This window comes from Anomaloglossus baeobatrachus, chromosome 1 (assembly GCF_048569485.1).
Source record: "Anomaloglossus baeobatrachus isolate aAnoBae1 chromosome 1, aAnoBae1.hap1, whole genome shotgun sequence".
Classification (NCBI taxonomy): Eukaryota; Metazoa; Chordata; class Amphibia; order Anura; family Aromobatidae; genus Anomaloglossus; species Anomaloglossus baeobatrachus.
Window position 1 is genome coordinate 196,208,264 of NC_134353.1, and position 16,376 is coordinate 196,224,639.

At 39.8% G+C, this 16,376-nt stretch overlaps 1 protein-coding gene across 1 annotated transcript in view; it reads right to left on the minus strand.

The window, feature by feature from the left end:
• Positions 1-580: 580 nt before the first annotated feature.
• The window catches only part of GUCY1B1 (guanylate cyclase 1 soluble subunit beta 1), a 140,616-nt gene continuing 124,820 nt past the window's right edge, over positions 581-16,376 (minus strand). Inside the window, exons 10-14 of the mRNA XM_075347622.1 lie at positions 11,728-11,965; positions 9,114-9,254; positions 7,396-7,550; positions 4,339-4,465; positions 581-2,389 (exon numbers count right to left, since the gene is read on the minus strand). Coding sequence (XP_075203737.1) covers positions 2,384-2,389; positions 4,339-4,465; positions 7,396-7,550; positions 9,114-9,254; positions 11,728-11,965 — 667 coding nt within the window. The 3' untranslated portion in view covers positions 581-2,383. The remainder of the gene's footprint in view (positions 2,390-4,338; positions 4,466-7,395; positions 7,551-9,113; positions 9,255-11,727; positions 11,966-16,376) is intronic.

Consider the following 16,376-nt stretch of genomic DNA (forward strand, 5'->3'; position numbering starts at 1 on the left):
CTATGTTGGTGCGGCAGATGCACACCAAACATGATGGGAGAGAGGACAACGTAATCACACCCATTGCTTTGGCAACACTACAACAACCATGTCACCAGGGAGGTGCAGTCTTCACATGTGCATGTAGCATCCATGCCATTAATAGGGGATGGCAAATCGATGCGCTACCCGTCATGGTGCCCTGATGTCCAGTGTGACGAGCCAGACATGTGCTGAGCATGATTAGGAGAGGACAACATCATTGTGCACATCACTTCAGCAATGGTACAACTGTGCCATAAGGAAGGTACCAGCAATGCATGCACATGGCGTGCCTCTGCCAGTGGCATGAGATGAAATGCATTGAGTATTTCAAATTCCTTCTAAGAAACCGTTGAGTAAAGCAGAGTGTTACATACCTACAGAAAGGAAGGAGTGCAGTGTATTGACATTCATTGAAATTCTGAAAATATCAGAAAAGATATACCAAAAAATATCAAACATGAAATTTTTCCACTAAGAGTAATATTTGGGCATTTTATTACTGAAATTTTAAAGATCTCAACATTATATGACAAAAAGAAATTTACCGTATACAGTGTGATGAAAAAATAATTTATTATGGATGTCTTTACAGTACCAGACGATTTATACTGTACATATGTGACATATATAAGGTACAGATAAATATTAAGAAGATTCTTATACAAGATTAATTAAATTATTTAATAGACCAGCACAATACATTCTGTATGTCAACTAAGAGGGATTCATTCATCTATAGAGACCCTGAAATACACTTTTATATGGCACATAGTTAAAAATATGACCTTTCTATCTATATTTACAGGCATTTGCTTCTGTGTGTCAAAAGTAAAGACTTATTATCTGGGTGCTGTCACTGGACAAAAATACCCTGTTAATTTCTACTATTACCTAAAATACAAATGCTATACATTACTATCATATACATTGCTAACATAGAGCACTGCCACTCATAAAAATGTATGTAAAGTACCAGTAAACATATAAAATACCTACATACTGGTGGTGAGTGCATGTTATGAATAATACCAAAATACCGAGAACATTAAGCAGGTTAGAAGCAACTATGTCTGTGAGTTTTATCCTAGTTATGGATGTCCTCTACTCATTGGGTCTCAATATGGGATCATCTTAGGTTTGGAATTAAGTTTTTCTGACATACAAAAATGTTTAAAGGGAACCTGTCAGGTGCAATATGCACCCAGAGCCACAAGCATTTCTAGGTGCATATCTCTAATTCCTGCCTAACCGTTCCTGTATTTAATAGCATAGATAACGGGATTTTTAGAAAAAGTATTTCTAAAGATTCATATAATATGCTAATGAGGCCCATGACTAGTCGCAAGAGCGTGATTTCCCCTGGCTAGTTGGGCCCTTAGCATGTTGGTATACCCGTGTGGGCGTGCTAACATGCTAATGAATGCGCAGGGTCAGAGGATGGTCGCGCTCACCTCTCCGCTGCCATCGCGTCCGAGTCCTGGATTTTGGCTCAGTGCGCATGATCCCGGTTTTTCGGTATGCGCACTACATGAGTTTGAAGCCAGGACTTGCACATCTGGCAGTCATGCGCACTATGAAGCCGGGTGTACAAGTCCTGGCTTCAAACCAATGTAGTGCGCATGACTGAAAAACCGGGATCATGCGCACAGAACCGAAATCCTTGACTTAGACACGATGGCAAAAAAGAGGTGAGCGCGACCATCCTCTAACGTGCATTCATTAGCCCTTGCGACTAGTCCCTGTCCTCATTAGTATAAGATAAAAGATCTTTAGAAATACTTTTTCTAAAGATCCCTTTATCTATGCTAGTGTATACAGAGACGATTAGGCAGGGATCAGCAATATGCTCCCAGAACTGCTCGTGGTTCTGGGTTCATATTGCACATGATGACAGGTTCCCTTTAATACAGCCACATACCCAACCCGTTTGTTTACATGTATATTTAACACTTTTCGTTGTCAAAACTAGACATTTCTTCATTATCCACAGTACATATATCACATCAGAATAAGAAATACAGTATATGTGTTAATTAAATAGTGTGTTACTAAACATCAGCTCAAAATATAGACTATTATCTAATGATATCGTGCCGCATTTATTTTACCTATATTTTTTCTTACAAATTTGGCATATAGATTATAATATAGAGGTTGCCACCAGGGCAACATACAAAATACACTAAAGTATAATATTCCCAAAGAACATTTACAGCTACGGCTTACATATCTGTGTGTCACAAATGAAGGGGTAAGCAACAAAATAATATATCTAAAATCCGGGCAATGAACTTAAACATTAACGCACAACATCTTTGTTATCTTCACGAGATTTGGTTCTTCAGTTTTAATGTTGTACTTATTCCTGGAAAAGAGAGAGAAATATATTTAAATCATATAATGCGCACAGAATAATTATAATCATATAATGCGCACAGTTATCACTCTAAAACACATAGCTTTACAATTATAGCAATGATAACTGAGAAACGTTCTGTTGCCAGGCCGAAAGGGCAAGAGTATATAGTTTTTTGCTCTAGCTTTATTCTTATTGCTAACCTGATTATTATTAATTTTTGTAAATTTTCTATATTGTTCCAAAGATAAAGGCGTTTTTATTTAGTGCTAATTTTTATGGTCTTTTCCAAGAGGAAGTACTCACAGGATAATAATACAGAGAAGCTTAAAGCCAGCGGTGGCCACACAGGGGCCCAAGAGGTAAGGAGGGCTATGTCCACTTCCAAATTAGGAGGAATTTTGCATTATGAGGAGCTCTTGGGCTGTGAAGGGCCCACATAGTGTTATTGCACAGGGGCCCTTTTCTGTCTGTGTCCACCTGTGCCTAAAGCCATGCCCCAGAGAATCCTGTGAGGTCCGCCTCCTTGGAAAAGACCATAAAAAAACTGAACAAATAATGGAGGCTCAAATCTCCATATGGCTTAAAGAAATAAAAAGTAGAAAACTCAGTGAAGCAGCAAGAATACAATTAACACAAAAACTGGCCTTTCTTGACTTGGTGACAGGTCCTCTTTAGCTGGTTAATTGAAAACTTTCAGCCGTGTTCCTCTGTATATTACAGGTCATCATTGTGAGTAACAGCTAAATACTAGTGGGTCTCTTTAACTTCTGCTGCCAATCTCTGACAGTGGGATTTAACATGCACCGGTGGGGAGAGTGCCATTCCCCATTCCCATTGGCACTCCTGTGATGTCATCGCGGGGCGCCAATGAGTTGTCATGACAGCTGATGACCCCTGTGTATGTCATGACGCTCCTATGAACATAGTGCTGCTATGTATAGCACAATCAATCGGATGATGGCAGCTTCAAGTTCCCTAAGGAGGCTAGTAAAAACAAAAAAGTTTAAAAAACACAAAAAACCCACACAGGATCAAATCACTCCCTTTGCTCCTTTGATAATAAAGCAATTAATAAAAAATACACATATTTGATAACGCTGAGTTCAAAACACCAGAATTACTTTTTTGGGGGCCACCGCAACAATGCAATAAAATAGAATAAGAGGCGATCAAAACAATATAGCTACCCGAAAATGGTATCAGTAAAAACGTCAGCTCAGGGTGCAAAAAATAAGCCATCACTTAGCCTTAGATTACAAAAACCAAAACCCTTACAGGTCTTGGAAAATGGCACCAAAACTGAAACATTTTTTTCGACAAACTTTTGAATTTTTTTTCACCAATTAAATAAATATTTGCTGTGTGCCTAATAATATTATGCCAATTCCAACTTTAATTCTCCAACAAAATTGGTATGTTTTCTGCCTTCTGTTTTTTCCTCATTTGCTCAAAAGGAAAATGAATCCAGCAATGGGCCGTGTGTACCATGAGGGAACCGGATAAGTGACCAGAAAAGAAAAACTTGAATTTGTGTCTAGCGCTTCTCGCCAATTGAGGACCCACAAAGAAACTTCCAAACAAGAACGTCTTTTATCTCTGTCATGTATCGAATGCCGACAGATTCCTTTCTCAGGCATTATACATCCAGCATTGAGTGGCTGCTCCGCTCCCAACAAACAGAATAACACTTTTGAGATTGTAGTGAACTTTGCCATTTTAAGGTTAAAATCTCAAAAGCCCAATGTCCAGAAATGGAACGTGTTGTATCATTTTTCACTAACAAAATAAATGTTGCTTGTACAAACAGTGTTGAAGAATAGTTGGGCAGAACTCGATAGTAATATTTAGACTTATGAATCATTCCGCTGGAAATGATTTATTACTCTAGATTTAATTCAAAGCAAAAAATGTGAACTGTTTGGATAAGGGCAGTCTTCCATCCAGATTAGTCATACCTCCATTTCTGCAGTCTTTCTGGATAAAAACCACACTTGCATTGGGTCTGTTTTTCCTTTCATGCTCACTGGTCCTCTATACTGTAAATGAAACTGGGGGTCCGCATTCTCTGGACTCATAAGACATCTGAAAAATCAGGGAAATTATATAATTAAAGCAAAGACGTAGTTCTGTTACAGAAGCCTTCAGAAGACTAGCTTTTCTGCACTAACCGTGACGGTGTGTTACTTTTGACTAACGTGGCATGTCCTTCACAATGCGGTTTACAGGTCACATCTCGCCGTATGGAGCCCTAGTTATCATATGAAAGTAACTATATATCTTCATTATAAATAGAAAAATAATGCTCAATTTCATTGTCCAGAAATCTTGGCGATAGGTGAACATTCCTGTTTTTCACTGTTCTTATTTCCTATAAACGTGTCATTTCATTTTTGGAAAATCAAAATCTCCAGCTTTTGATCCACATATGAAAAGCCACTTAGATAAATGATCCTGCCAGCCATCTTACCACACACGTCTATTTTTTAGTGAATAATTGTGCAATTCTCCATCCCCAGTTTGGCAAGGCTACATCTCTGCCATGGGAACACCACAAATCAGTCATGATGGGCTTAGTATCTAGTTACTTGTGTCCTGATATATTTTCCAGCTGTATCAGATGAGAATTAAGTCTTTTCATTTGGGGATTTCTGCACTCAATATATAACACCTCATGAAGCTTTTATTGTGCATTCTTTCCTTATAGTCTAGATAGTTGCTAGATGTCACTATCTGTCTGATTTAGTCCCCAAGGTTTTACATTCACTATTGGACTTGATCATCTTGCATTAAAGGGAACTTATCACCATGTAAATGCAGTGCAATATGCAGCCACAATGTTATGGAGCAGGGGGTGCTGAGGAAATTGATGTATATTTTTGTGGGAAAGATTCAATAAAACCTGTGTCTTATTCATTTAAATTTTAAGTCCATTTTAAATACACTCTGATTTATCTATTCTAGAAAAGTTTAAAAAGCTCAATTTAGAGCAAACTATATACACCTACATATGAGAGTTTATAGTATGTCTAGTAATATGATGACGAATCAGACACAAAGTGAATCAGTGAATTAGGAAATAGGTGGAAAAGTAAGAAGCTGATATAAATTTAGACATTGTCAGATATGCACATGTACCTATTCTCTGAACAGATCTCATGTTCAAAGGCATTGTCTAATCATCGTACTCTGAAAATGTGTATTATCATAAAATTACCACTACCTTATGGAAAGCACTTAATTTAAGGGTTGACAGCAGAACTCCATTTTCCAATAGTATAGGACAGTACAGGCTCTGCGTGTACAGAGACATTGTACTCTTGACTACAAGGAATGTGTCATATATCTCCATTTAAAGAATACAAGTTCAGTAGAGGGGTTATGAATAGAGTTGAGCAGATCCGTTATAATCCGGGTCCGGTGGATACGTATGGGGTTGTCGCAGAAGTCCGGAATCCGCGTCCATATAAATCAATGGGGAGCCGGATCCGGGACCAGAGAGAGGGAGAGAGGGAGAGAGGGAGAGAGGGAGAGAGGGAGAGAGGGAGAGAGAGAGAGAGAGAAAAAAAAAACGGATCCGGATCGTGCACCCCGAATCCCGGGTACTGGTCGGACTCGGATCGGGCTCTCAAACCGTGCGGATCCGGATTTTGTGGATCCGGGTCCGCTCAACACTAGTTATGAACCTCTAAGGTATCCATAGTAAATCTCCATAAAAAAGAGAGTCATACCAGATAGTAAACATAACCAGTAAGTATTTTTGCCTGCCTGACATTAACCAAAATACTTAAGTTTTGTACAAGAATGTAACATTGGATACAACTTTCTTTAAGTTCACACAGAATATCAATAAAGAATGTCTGCATGAAATGAGATGATAATCACCTACTGATCTTGGAAACCCTAATAAGAGAGACTTAAGACCCCCTTACATAGTAGACTAATATAGGTTAAACACATTGATATCAGTGGACAGTCTAATGTGGATAGTCGCCTCCTTACTCTCCCTTGACAGATCCTTTCTTCTTGGCAAGATAAGCCACTGGCAAAAGCATCTGACTGCAGCTGTTTCATAGAGAACAAAGGAGAGTTCAGAAGAAAAGTGAGTTCACGTGTTAAAGAGGAGTCAGTAAAGACACCTGCTGGCCATCCCATCTATTCTGTATGGGACACATTAGCTTGGCCTTGCCTGAATAACCTTATAAGACCAAACTGAATGGCTCAAATTTAATGGTCAACAGGGCAAGCTTGATGCGTGGGTTCATATGAATATGAAATGTTTGTCAAACTTCAGGGCATGGAGGCTGGGAAATACACTGTTTATTTTAAAGGGAACCTATCATCACTTTTTTGGCATATAAGCTGCAGCCACCACCACCAGGCTCTTATATACAGCATTCTAACATGCTGTATATAAGAGCCCAGGCCACTGTGAGAACATAAAAAATACTTTATAATACTTACCTAATGGTCGTGCGGTTGGCCATATGGGCGTCTCCGTTCTCCGGTGCCGGCGCTGCCTCTTTCGGCCATCTTCGTCCTTCTTTAGCCGTGGTGCATGACACGTCCAACGTCATCCACACTCGTCGGCATTCAGGTCCTGAGCAGGCACACTTTGATCTGACCTGAACAGGGCAGATCAAAGTATTGTAGTGCGCCTACGCAGGATCTGTGAGTGTGTATGACGTAGACGCAACATGCACACAGGCTTCAGAAAGAGGATGAAGATGGTGGCGCTGGCACCGGACAACAGAGACACCCATAATGCCCACCACACAACCGTTAGGTAAGTATTATAAAGTGTTTTTTATGTTCTCACAGCGGCCTGGGCTCTTATATACAACATGTTAGAATGCTGTATATAAGAGCTTGGTGGTGGTCGCAGCTTATATGCCAAAAAAAGTGGTGACAGGTTCCCTTTAAACTGATTTTTTTTCCACTGGAAGTAAAATATTAGTATCATTTTACTTTCATTTTTCCTTACATTTCCATTTACGTAATTTTAATTGTCTTACCTGTATGTGTACTCAGATACATTTATCTTTCCCTTTTCTCCAGTTGTTTCTGTTCTGCTAGTCAGATTGACAGTATTTCCAAAGAGGCAGTAGCGTGGCATTCTCTGACCAATAACGCCCGTCACCACTTCTCCTGTGTGAATGCCAATTGTGATCTAGGAAGAAGGAAGTAAGTGAATGGTAATTCAATTATCCTTTTTTACAGTCCTTTGTAGTTAATGGATTCCCATTGATTTCCATCGGTATTTCATTTCTTAAAGGCTAGATGTTTGAAATTATGGAAGCAAAAGTACAAACATGACAACGCTTTGTTGAAGTTACAGGTTATCTGTAAGTAAAGATTCCCCGGGGCATCTTGAGAAAGCTAATTACACCTGAAGTTTTGCTTGATTTGCACCAAAAATGGTCTTTCATAACCTGAATCATATTTATTATGTGTTTTATACACTTTCTGCATCCATGCTGATAAGGGGACGTAACATTGATAAAAATGGGTGACGTTTATCGAAAAAAGGTGTTGCCTTACGCAACACAATGTGCCAAACAATTAGCAAGAATAGTGGTGTACGTTTATGGCACAACATAAGCCAACTAAAAGCGGTGTAATCTTGGATTAGAAAATCTCAAAATTATTCAGATTAAGGCTACTTTCACAGATCAGTTTTTTTCCATCCGGCACAATCCGGAAAAAAATGGATAAAACGGATCCGGCACCGGATCCGTTTTATCCCCATTGATTTGTATTACCGACGGATTGTGCTGGATGGCATTGCGTTGCATCCGGCTTTCTCCGGATCCAGCGTAATTGGCTAATGCGGCGGCCGGATGGAACGTCTCTTGTAACGTTTTTTATCTCTGACAAAAAAACGCATCGCGCTGGATCCGGCGTGATTTACAGTGGAAGTCTAAGGATGCCGGATCCAGCGTAATGCGGCAAAAAACGGATGCGGCCAGCATGCTCCAATTTATTGTAAAAAAACACATCCGTTTTTTGCATATTCTACACCGGATCCGTTGCATCAGGCACTTGCCGGATTGTGCCTGATGCCAAAAAAACTGATGTGTGAAAGTAGCCTTACCAAACAGGATAAACCACCATGATAAATGCCCTAGTTTAAGACTGTCTACTATAGTGTAAGTTTTGCATGGTAGTGTGGTATAAGGATTAGACAGTATTGCTAAATCTGCCCCTCTGTGCCTGTGTACAATGATTTGGTAGGGTCAATAATGTTTTACTGAAGGGTGTTTAACATCTGGAATTTATCAATCAGCACAGGTAAAGGCTATAGGGTACTTTACATGCTGTGACATCGCTAGCGATCTCATTAGCGAAGTGAAATTCTAGATCGCAAGTGCGATCTTTCGAGATCGCACATAGGTCATTTTACGCATGTACGATCTCAAAAGATCGCACTTGTGATCTAGAATTTCACATCGCTAACGGGATCGCTAGCGATGTCGCAGCGTCTAAAGTACCCTTATCAGACATAGTAATGTGTGCCAATGACCCATTATTCTTTGTAGACAATAACAAAGACATAGTGCTCACCACTGTGATGATTGGTAAAAGCCCTGTATTTATGGCCTAAACTCATGACACATTGATGGTTTAGCTAAAGGATGTGATAAATTAGTATATTAGGTCGGATGATGTGTATCCCAGAAAAAAACCTCTCAAAATCTTTGGTCACCAAAACATATTATGAATGACTGTGTACCTGCACAGGTTCCCCATCTACTTGAACTTGTCCAGCAATCTCCATCATGTCTAACGCCAGGTGACATACAGACCTTGCATGGTGGACACAAGGTTCCGGAAGGCCACTTACTGTCATATACTTATCACCAACAGTTTCAACCTTAAAAAGAATAGAATTTAGCATTATTCCAAGGAACGCACAATAAAAAGACTTGCGTGAACTGTTTAAGTGGATTGATTTAGACATGGGAAGCATTTTATACTATGTAAGAAAAGAAGAAATAGGTGGCATTCGACAAATGTAAATTAATTGTTTTTTATTAGTACAAATCCATAGAAAACGTACAATCCAGTAAAAGAGAGTACAGTTTTGCATTATATTACGCTTCTATGGGCCTTGCTAATTAGGCACGAGAGTGGACTTTTCCATATTCCACACTCCCATTATGGAACAAGCAGTGAGACTGTAGTTCCAATCAATTGTACCTGGGATTAAAGGCTTACCACCTTCATTTTTAATACACTTAAGTACATTAAAGATATTTTCTGGAAATATAATATTGATGACCTAAGTTTCCAATAGGACTTCAATTGCAGAAGGGTGGAGGTCATATCAAGACATATTGTGGGAGCTGATCTGCTTTACCTAGTAGCTGATACATAGTGAAAGGAACTTGGCTGTTCAGCTATGTTCAATGTTTACATCCAGCTGCCAATGGAGCTAATATGAACTGATCATTTGGAAAGTTGAGGGTTAGACTCCCACCAATCTGATATTGATAACCTATCTTAGGCCCCCTTCACACGTCCGTGAAAATCACGCACATGTTTCACGGACGTGTCAAAGGTGCGTTTTACCCTCCGTGTGCCGTGTTTATGGCACTACGTGTGTTCTCCGTATGTTATCCGTGATAACACACGGAGAATGGAACTTTCTGCTTACCTGTCCCTGGCGTCGCTGTCCGTGGTGCTGATCTTCGGTCTCTGGTCCTGCCGACTCCCCGCTGCTGCTGCTTCCGGCCGCAGTGAAGTGAATATTAAATGAGCATAATGAGTGGAGGTCGGCAGCAAGTGACAGCAGCGGCAGAGACAGGAGGTCTGGAGAAGGTGAGTAAAGATTTTTTTTTCTCTGACACGTGAGTTTCTCCGGCGCGTGTCACACGGGACTGCATTCACACTACATCCGTGTGGTACGGGTGCGAGCCGTGTGACACCCGTGCTGCCGGAGAAAAACGGACATGCATCCGTGTGGAGCACACAGGCTCACGTCTGCTCCACACGGAGGCACGGGCCAATGGCTGCACACGTGCGTGCACATAAACCCATTGATTTTAATGGGTTTACGTGAGCCCGTGTCTCCGGTACATGCGGGCACGGACCTAGCACGTACCGGAGACATGTGCGTGTGAAGAGGGCCTTAACACTAGAACTACTGAGGTAGTCGTTTTGACTACTTTGCACCATGTATTTCTATATAGGTGTCACGAGTCCAGTAGTTCTAGTGTTAAGGATAGTAACCAATCCAAGATATAACAAGATGATGAGCACTCATTTGCTTCCATTTACATGGCGCTATCATCGGCAGTATGTACAGCAGTATTGTTTATTCCCCTACAAGTCCGTTATTGTCAGAAGTAGATCCCCATTTACACAAAAGAATATGACGTAAAAGCCATAATTTCCCAGTAAACATAAAAGGTGTGACAAAGCAACAACCTATCATTTGACATCAGATCAATGGACTTTTTGCACAGGTTGATAATAAAAAAATGAAGTTCTTGAACTTAAAAGTTAGCTTAAAAGAGGTACAGAAAAGTAAACAAAAAACAATGATTTGTTCTATTAAGACATAACAGCATATAATAACTGACATCCCAGGGTGTCTGTTCAGGTGCCCCCTATATGCCAGCCTCATTATGTCATTATGTCCACAGGTATCCACCATACTATTTCTTAGTGGATGACAGATTCCCTTTAATAAACCTAGAAGAACATTCACCACAAAATGTTGTATTTCACATTTTTTGATATTATTCGAATCTCTTTTGACACCACTGAGTTTTGTCAACTCTTTTTATAGTGAATATGAATAAATATCTTGTACTTACAAGTATCTAAGATTACATTTGATACTACAATTCCTAAAGTAGAGCTAGTCTGGGCACAGCACGCGGGATGATTCGATGCAAAGGAATGTGCCTACAATTTGTGCCACAGAGTGTAATACACGAGACGTAATGGAACTTCCATTACCATAGATATCATTTAGATGTGAGGGTAATGTATGATACGTTAATTGTGGAAGAGAAAACCTTCTGATGGGACAGATTTGTTCTCAATTCATGCATAGATGGGGGTCCTTTACATTTCTGGTTGGTCTTTGCTATAATAGGACTGCAAATGTTAAGGGACTGATTCTCCTAAAACATTTGCAGATGTGCCCCTCCTTACTTTTGGCTCGAAGTTTTCCAAGGTGACTTGCATAATTAGACAAGCTATATGACACTTATCTGCATTTAATAAGACCCATCATAATTATTTAGGGGTAAATCATTGATTATGTAAGGCTTTCCTAGTTTATGATCAGATTACACAAATTTACTTTCTTCAATGAACATGCATGATATATTTACCTTATAGACAAAAGGATTCTTTCGAGAGTCAGTTAAAATATCAAATCTTGTGTATACATCATTCAGCAGATTGACAATCTTCATGGCTCCTTCGCCAGAAGCATGCTTGCTGCAGAAAGCATTAAATCCTACAATGCCACTAAATAGAATTGTGACATTGTCATATCGCATGGCTGGGACTGGCCGCTTATGTCTCAGCTCATTAGCTACAGAAGGTGGAAGCACAGAATACAGCAAGCTGCAAACGGAAAGAAAATGACACACAGATATTGAAAATGTAACTAAGAAGATATTCTATAAATTGTATTCTTAACACTAGAAGTCCTAGGAATTTCGAGCTCCATAGGGTTCCAATGGTAGAAATGTTAAATGACCCCTCTCTGGGACTTCTAGTGTTAAAGGGGTACTCCGGGGAGATAGAACATTAGTCTATTGGCCATTCCTTCATAAACTCTAAAGATGAAATCGATAGTGCTGCTTCCTTACTCATGGTACCTTTAAGTCAGTGTAACAGTGGAGCTGCTCCTTGGTGCTCCCCCTCCTTTCTGGGACATTACATCACACATCAGGGGGTACACCCATCACATTTTTGTAAATATTTTATTATATCTTTTGACAGGACAGCACTGAAGATACAATGTAAAGTATGAGTGATAACACCATATTTAACACATTTGCACCCATTCCTACCTCAGACCTTGTAACACTAATGAGTCTCATGACACCGGGGAGGGAAAATGGCTAATTGGGCAAAATTTGTCCATTTTCACTTAGGTGTGTGCTCACTTTTATTGCCATTGGTTTAGACATTAATGGCTGTGTGTTGTTATTTAGAGGGCACAGCAAAGTTGCACTGTTATATAAGTTGTACACTGACTACTTTACAATGTATTATGATGTCATTTCTTCACTGTTATCCCATGAAGATACAATATAATTTTTACAAAAATGTGAGGGGTGTGCTCACTTTTGTGATATACTGTAAATTAATCTGAACAGTAAATGGCATAAAGAGAAAAATAATTAAAACACCAAACTTCTTTTTCTTTGGCTGCCGCAACACACGTCCCCTTAAGAAGAAAGGTGGAAACGTGCGTAGGAACTGAAAGAGGACTCCTTTATCCACAGCTCATAGCAGGCTACTAAGGGCAGATTGAATTCATTCTGCATGCACTAATATCACCTTATTTAAGGTATTGTAACATTTACCAACCTATGAGCCTTTTCAATTTTAGTATCAACTATATTAAAAAGGAAATGTTTCTTTTCCATCAGCAATTTTAATAAGTATTAACCCTATATTTAATTAATTGTAGTCTGAATAGACAAATTATATAAATAACGAAATTGTGGGTTGTAAATAATTGAAAAATTAGTCAGATCAAACAGTTAGTATAAATGCTGTAGGAAAAGTTTCCTTATTGATATTAATTATTGCCTGCATAGCTATGTAAATTATTATTATTTATTACAGGACAGTGATTACACAATTGCTGAACAGGCTTTAATTGTCATAAATGCACTTTAGTAATTGTGGATAAATTGAGTCCCATAAGTTGATCTCCTGTCTGGAAAATGATATTGTATAATTGCTTTTTTATATTTGTAATAAAATTAATTTTATGGGAATATCTAGCACAGTTTTTTTTCTTTAGGAATTGGTAGTGTTTAAATTAAAATAAAGTGCAATAAGAGTAGAGATAAGTGATCTGAAGTTCGGTGTAGCATCCGGTTCTGGTCCCAGTATGACACCCCTACAAGTCTCCGCTCCCAGACCACAGCGGGGTCACTCCTCTCCTCACCTGCCCAGCGGCTCCACGCGCTTTTGTCCTGCCCTGGGGCCTGCCGTGGCCTCCTTCTGCTTCTGCACGTACCCTCATGTGAGTGCCCGGAAGGTGACGGCGGCTACGCCCATTCCTTAAAGGGCCGGTGTCTCATTACCTAGAAGTGTTTAATGAGGTCACCCATTACCCTAGAGGTATTTAAGTCTGCCTCATATTAAGGGAGGTGCCTAAGTTATGTTGCTTATTAGTGCATTGCTAGCTCTCAGATCCCATTACGCTAGTATTTCTACTTCTGCTTGGTGTCCTAGTACCAGTGTCGTGTTCATAAACTGTGTCTAGTTCTAGAGGCTGATCAGTACCATCACATCCATGCTGCCACATCTGAGCCACTACCTTGGTGCTGCCATGTCTTAGTCACCCCCTCTGTGCGGGCATGTGTGAACCACCACCTCTGTGCTGCCACGTCTGAACCACCACCTTCATGGTGCCACATGTGAACCACAGACGAGGGGGGCACGTTGGACTGCTGTGTGGGTGACATTGTAGTCTGAGCAATGATAAGTCCTTCTGCTTAAACAAATAAGGAATAACGTTTGGAACACCATTCTAAGTCTGAACTGGGTGCAAAAACCTAAAAAACATCACTATGGGGAGATAAGGTATGCACACCAGTGACTATGTAAGGGGAATACATGAAATAGCAGAAACTGCTGTGTGAATACTGACTTGAAAAATCCAATAGCTATATGTAAGAGTGAAAATTGGAATCTGCATTACTGCCATGAACATATGAATCAAGAGAAATTTAGCTACTGAATTGATCAATGCAATAGAGCCCCAACACTACGCCAAAGTATTTCTCTACGTTGGGGTCCCTAGCTTGTGTGTGTCCTCTCATGCAGTTAAAAAACTTACCGTGTATGGGAAGCTGAGACCCAGGCTATTTATGCGTATGATATGGATTGGCAATAGGTGTGGTTGGGGAGGGTTCACAAACGAAAAACTACTAACAAATAAGGAATAACGTTTGGAACACCATTCTAAGTCTGAACTGGGTGCAAAAACCTAAAAAACATCACTATGGGGAGATAAGGTATGCACACCAGTGACTATGTAAGGGGAATACATGAAATAGCAAAAACTGCTGTGTGAATACTGACTTGAAAAATCCAATAGCTATATGTAAGAGTGAAAATGTGAAAAATGGAATCTGCATTACTGCCATGAACATATGAATCAAGAGAAATTTAGCTACTGAATTGATCAATGCAATAGAGCCCCAACACTACGCCAAAGTTTTTTTAGGTTTTTGCACCCAGTTCAGACTTAGAATGGTGTTCCAAACGTTATTCCTTATTTGTTAGTAGTTTTTCGTTTGTGAACCCTCCCCAACCACACCTATTGCCAATCCATATCATACGCATAAATAGCCTGGGTCTCAGCTTCCCATACACGGTAAGTTTTTTAACTGCATGAGAGGACACACACAAGCTAGGGACCCCAACGTAGAGAAATACTTTGGCGTAGTGTTGGGGCTCTATTGCATTGATCAATTCAGTAGCTAAATTTCTCTTGATTCATATGTTCATGGCAGTAATGCAGATTCCATTTTTCACATTTTCACTCTTACATATAGCTATTGGATTTTTCAAGTCAGTAAGTATTCACTCAGCAGTTTCTGCTATTTCATGTACTCCCCTTACATAGTCACTGGTGTGCATACCTTATCTCCCCATAGTGATGTTTTTTAGGTTTTTGCACCCAGTTCAGACTTAGAATGGTGTTCCAAACGTTATTCCTTATTTGTTAGTAGTTTTTCGTTTGTGAACCCTCCCCAACCACACCTATTGCCAATCCATATCATACGAATAAATAGCCTGGGTCTCAGCTTCCCATACACGGTAGGTTTTTTAACTGCATGAGAGGACACACACAAGCTAGGGACCCCAACGTAGAGAAATACTTTGGCGTAGTGTTGGGGCTCTATTGCATTGATCAATTCAGTAGCTAAATTTCTCTTGATTCATATGTTCATGGCAGTAAGGCAGATTCCATTTTTCACATTTTCACTCTTACATATAGCTATTAGATTTTTCAAGTCAGTATTCACACAGCAGTTTCTGCTATTTCATGTATTCCCCTTACATAGTAACTGGTGTGCATACCTTATCTCCCCATACTTCTGCTTAAACAAACATAGCAAATAAACAACAGATCATCCATGACAAGACAGGCCTCTCTGAATTCTATGTTTTAACCCTTGCAGCATGCTGTCTTGAGATTACATAGTATTAACCTACTGACAGATTTCCTTTAATGATCTAGCAGTCATGGATTAGACAGTCCTACAAGGCTGAATTGTTATCCTCTTTACATTTCTGATGTCACAATTACATCAATACAAAGCAAAAGCTTATTTTACTGTCCACGAGTGTGTCACGGCCTGATGTGATCTCGGGGCAATCTGGGATAAGAAGGTCACAGCGCATTATGGATCATTGATCTGCTTAAGTGCCCGCTCATCATTTACTCTGAGTTGGAGCATATTCCATCCGATACTGAAGGGGTTAAGGTTCATTTCTATCCTGCAGTGATCAAACAAATAGTTGTAACCTCAGCTGCATCCACTCTCTTCTGCTATAAATATACGCTCCTCACTCCTCCCTATGCCAGCTATAGCTCATTGCTATGCTTACCACGTTAAAAGAGCTTGTTGCTGCATAGCTGTAATGTTGTTTGTTACTATAGCAGCTGGGAATTCTCCTATGGAAGAATTCAAGGAGTGATTTTTGTTGTGTCTTTCCCCAGCCATTTGTCTTACCTTCTTTGTGTTGTAGTAACAAGACTATCGCCTTGCTGGCCTTC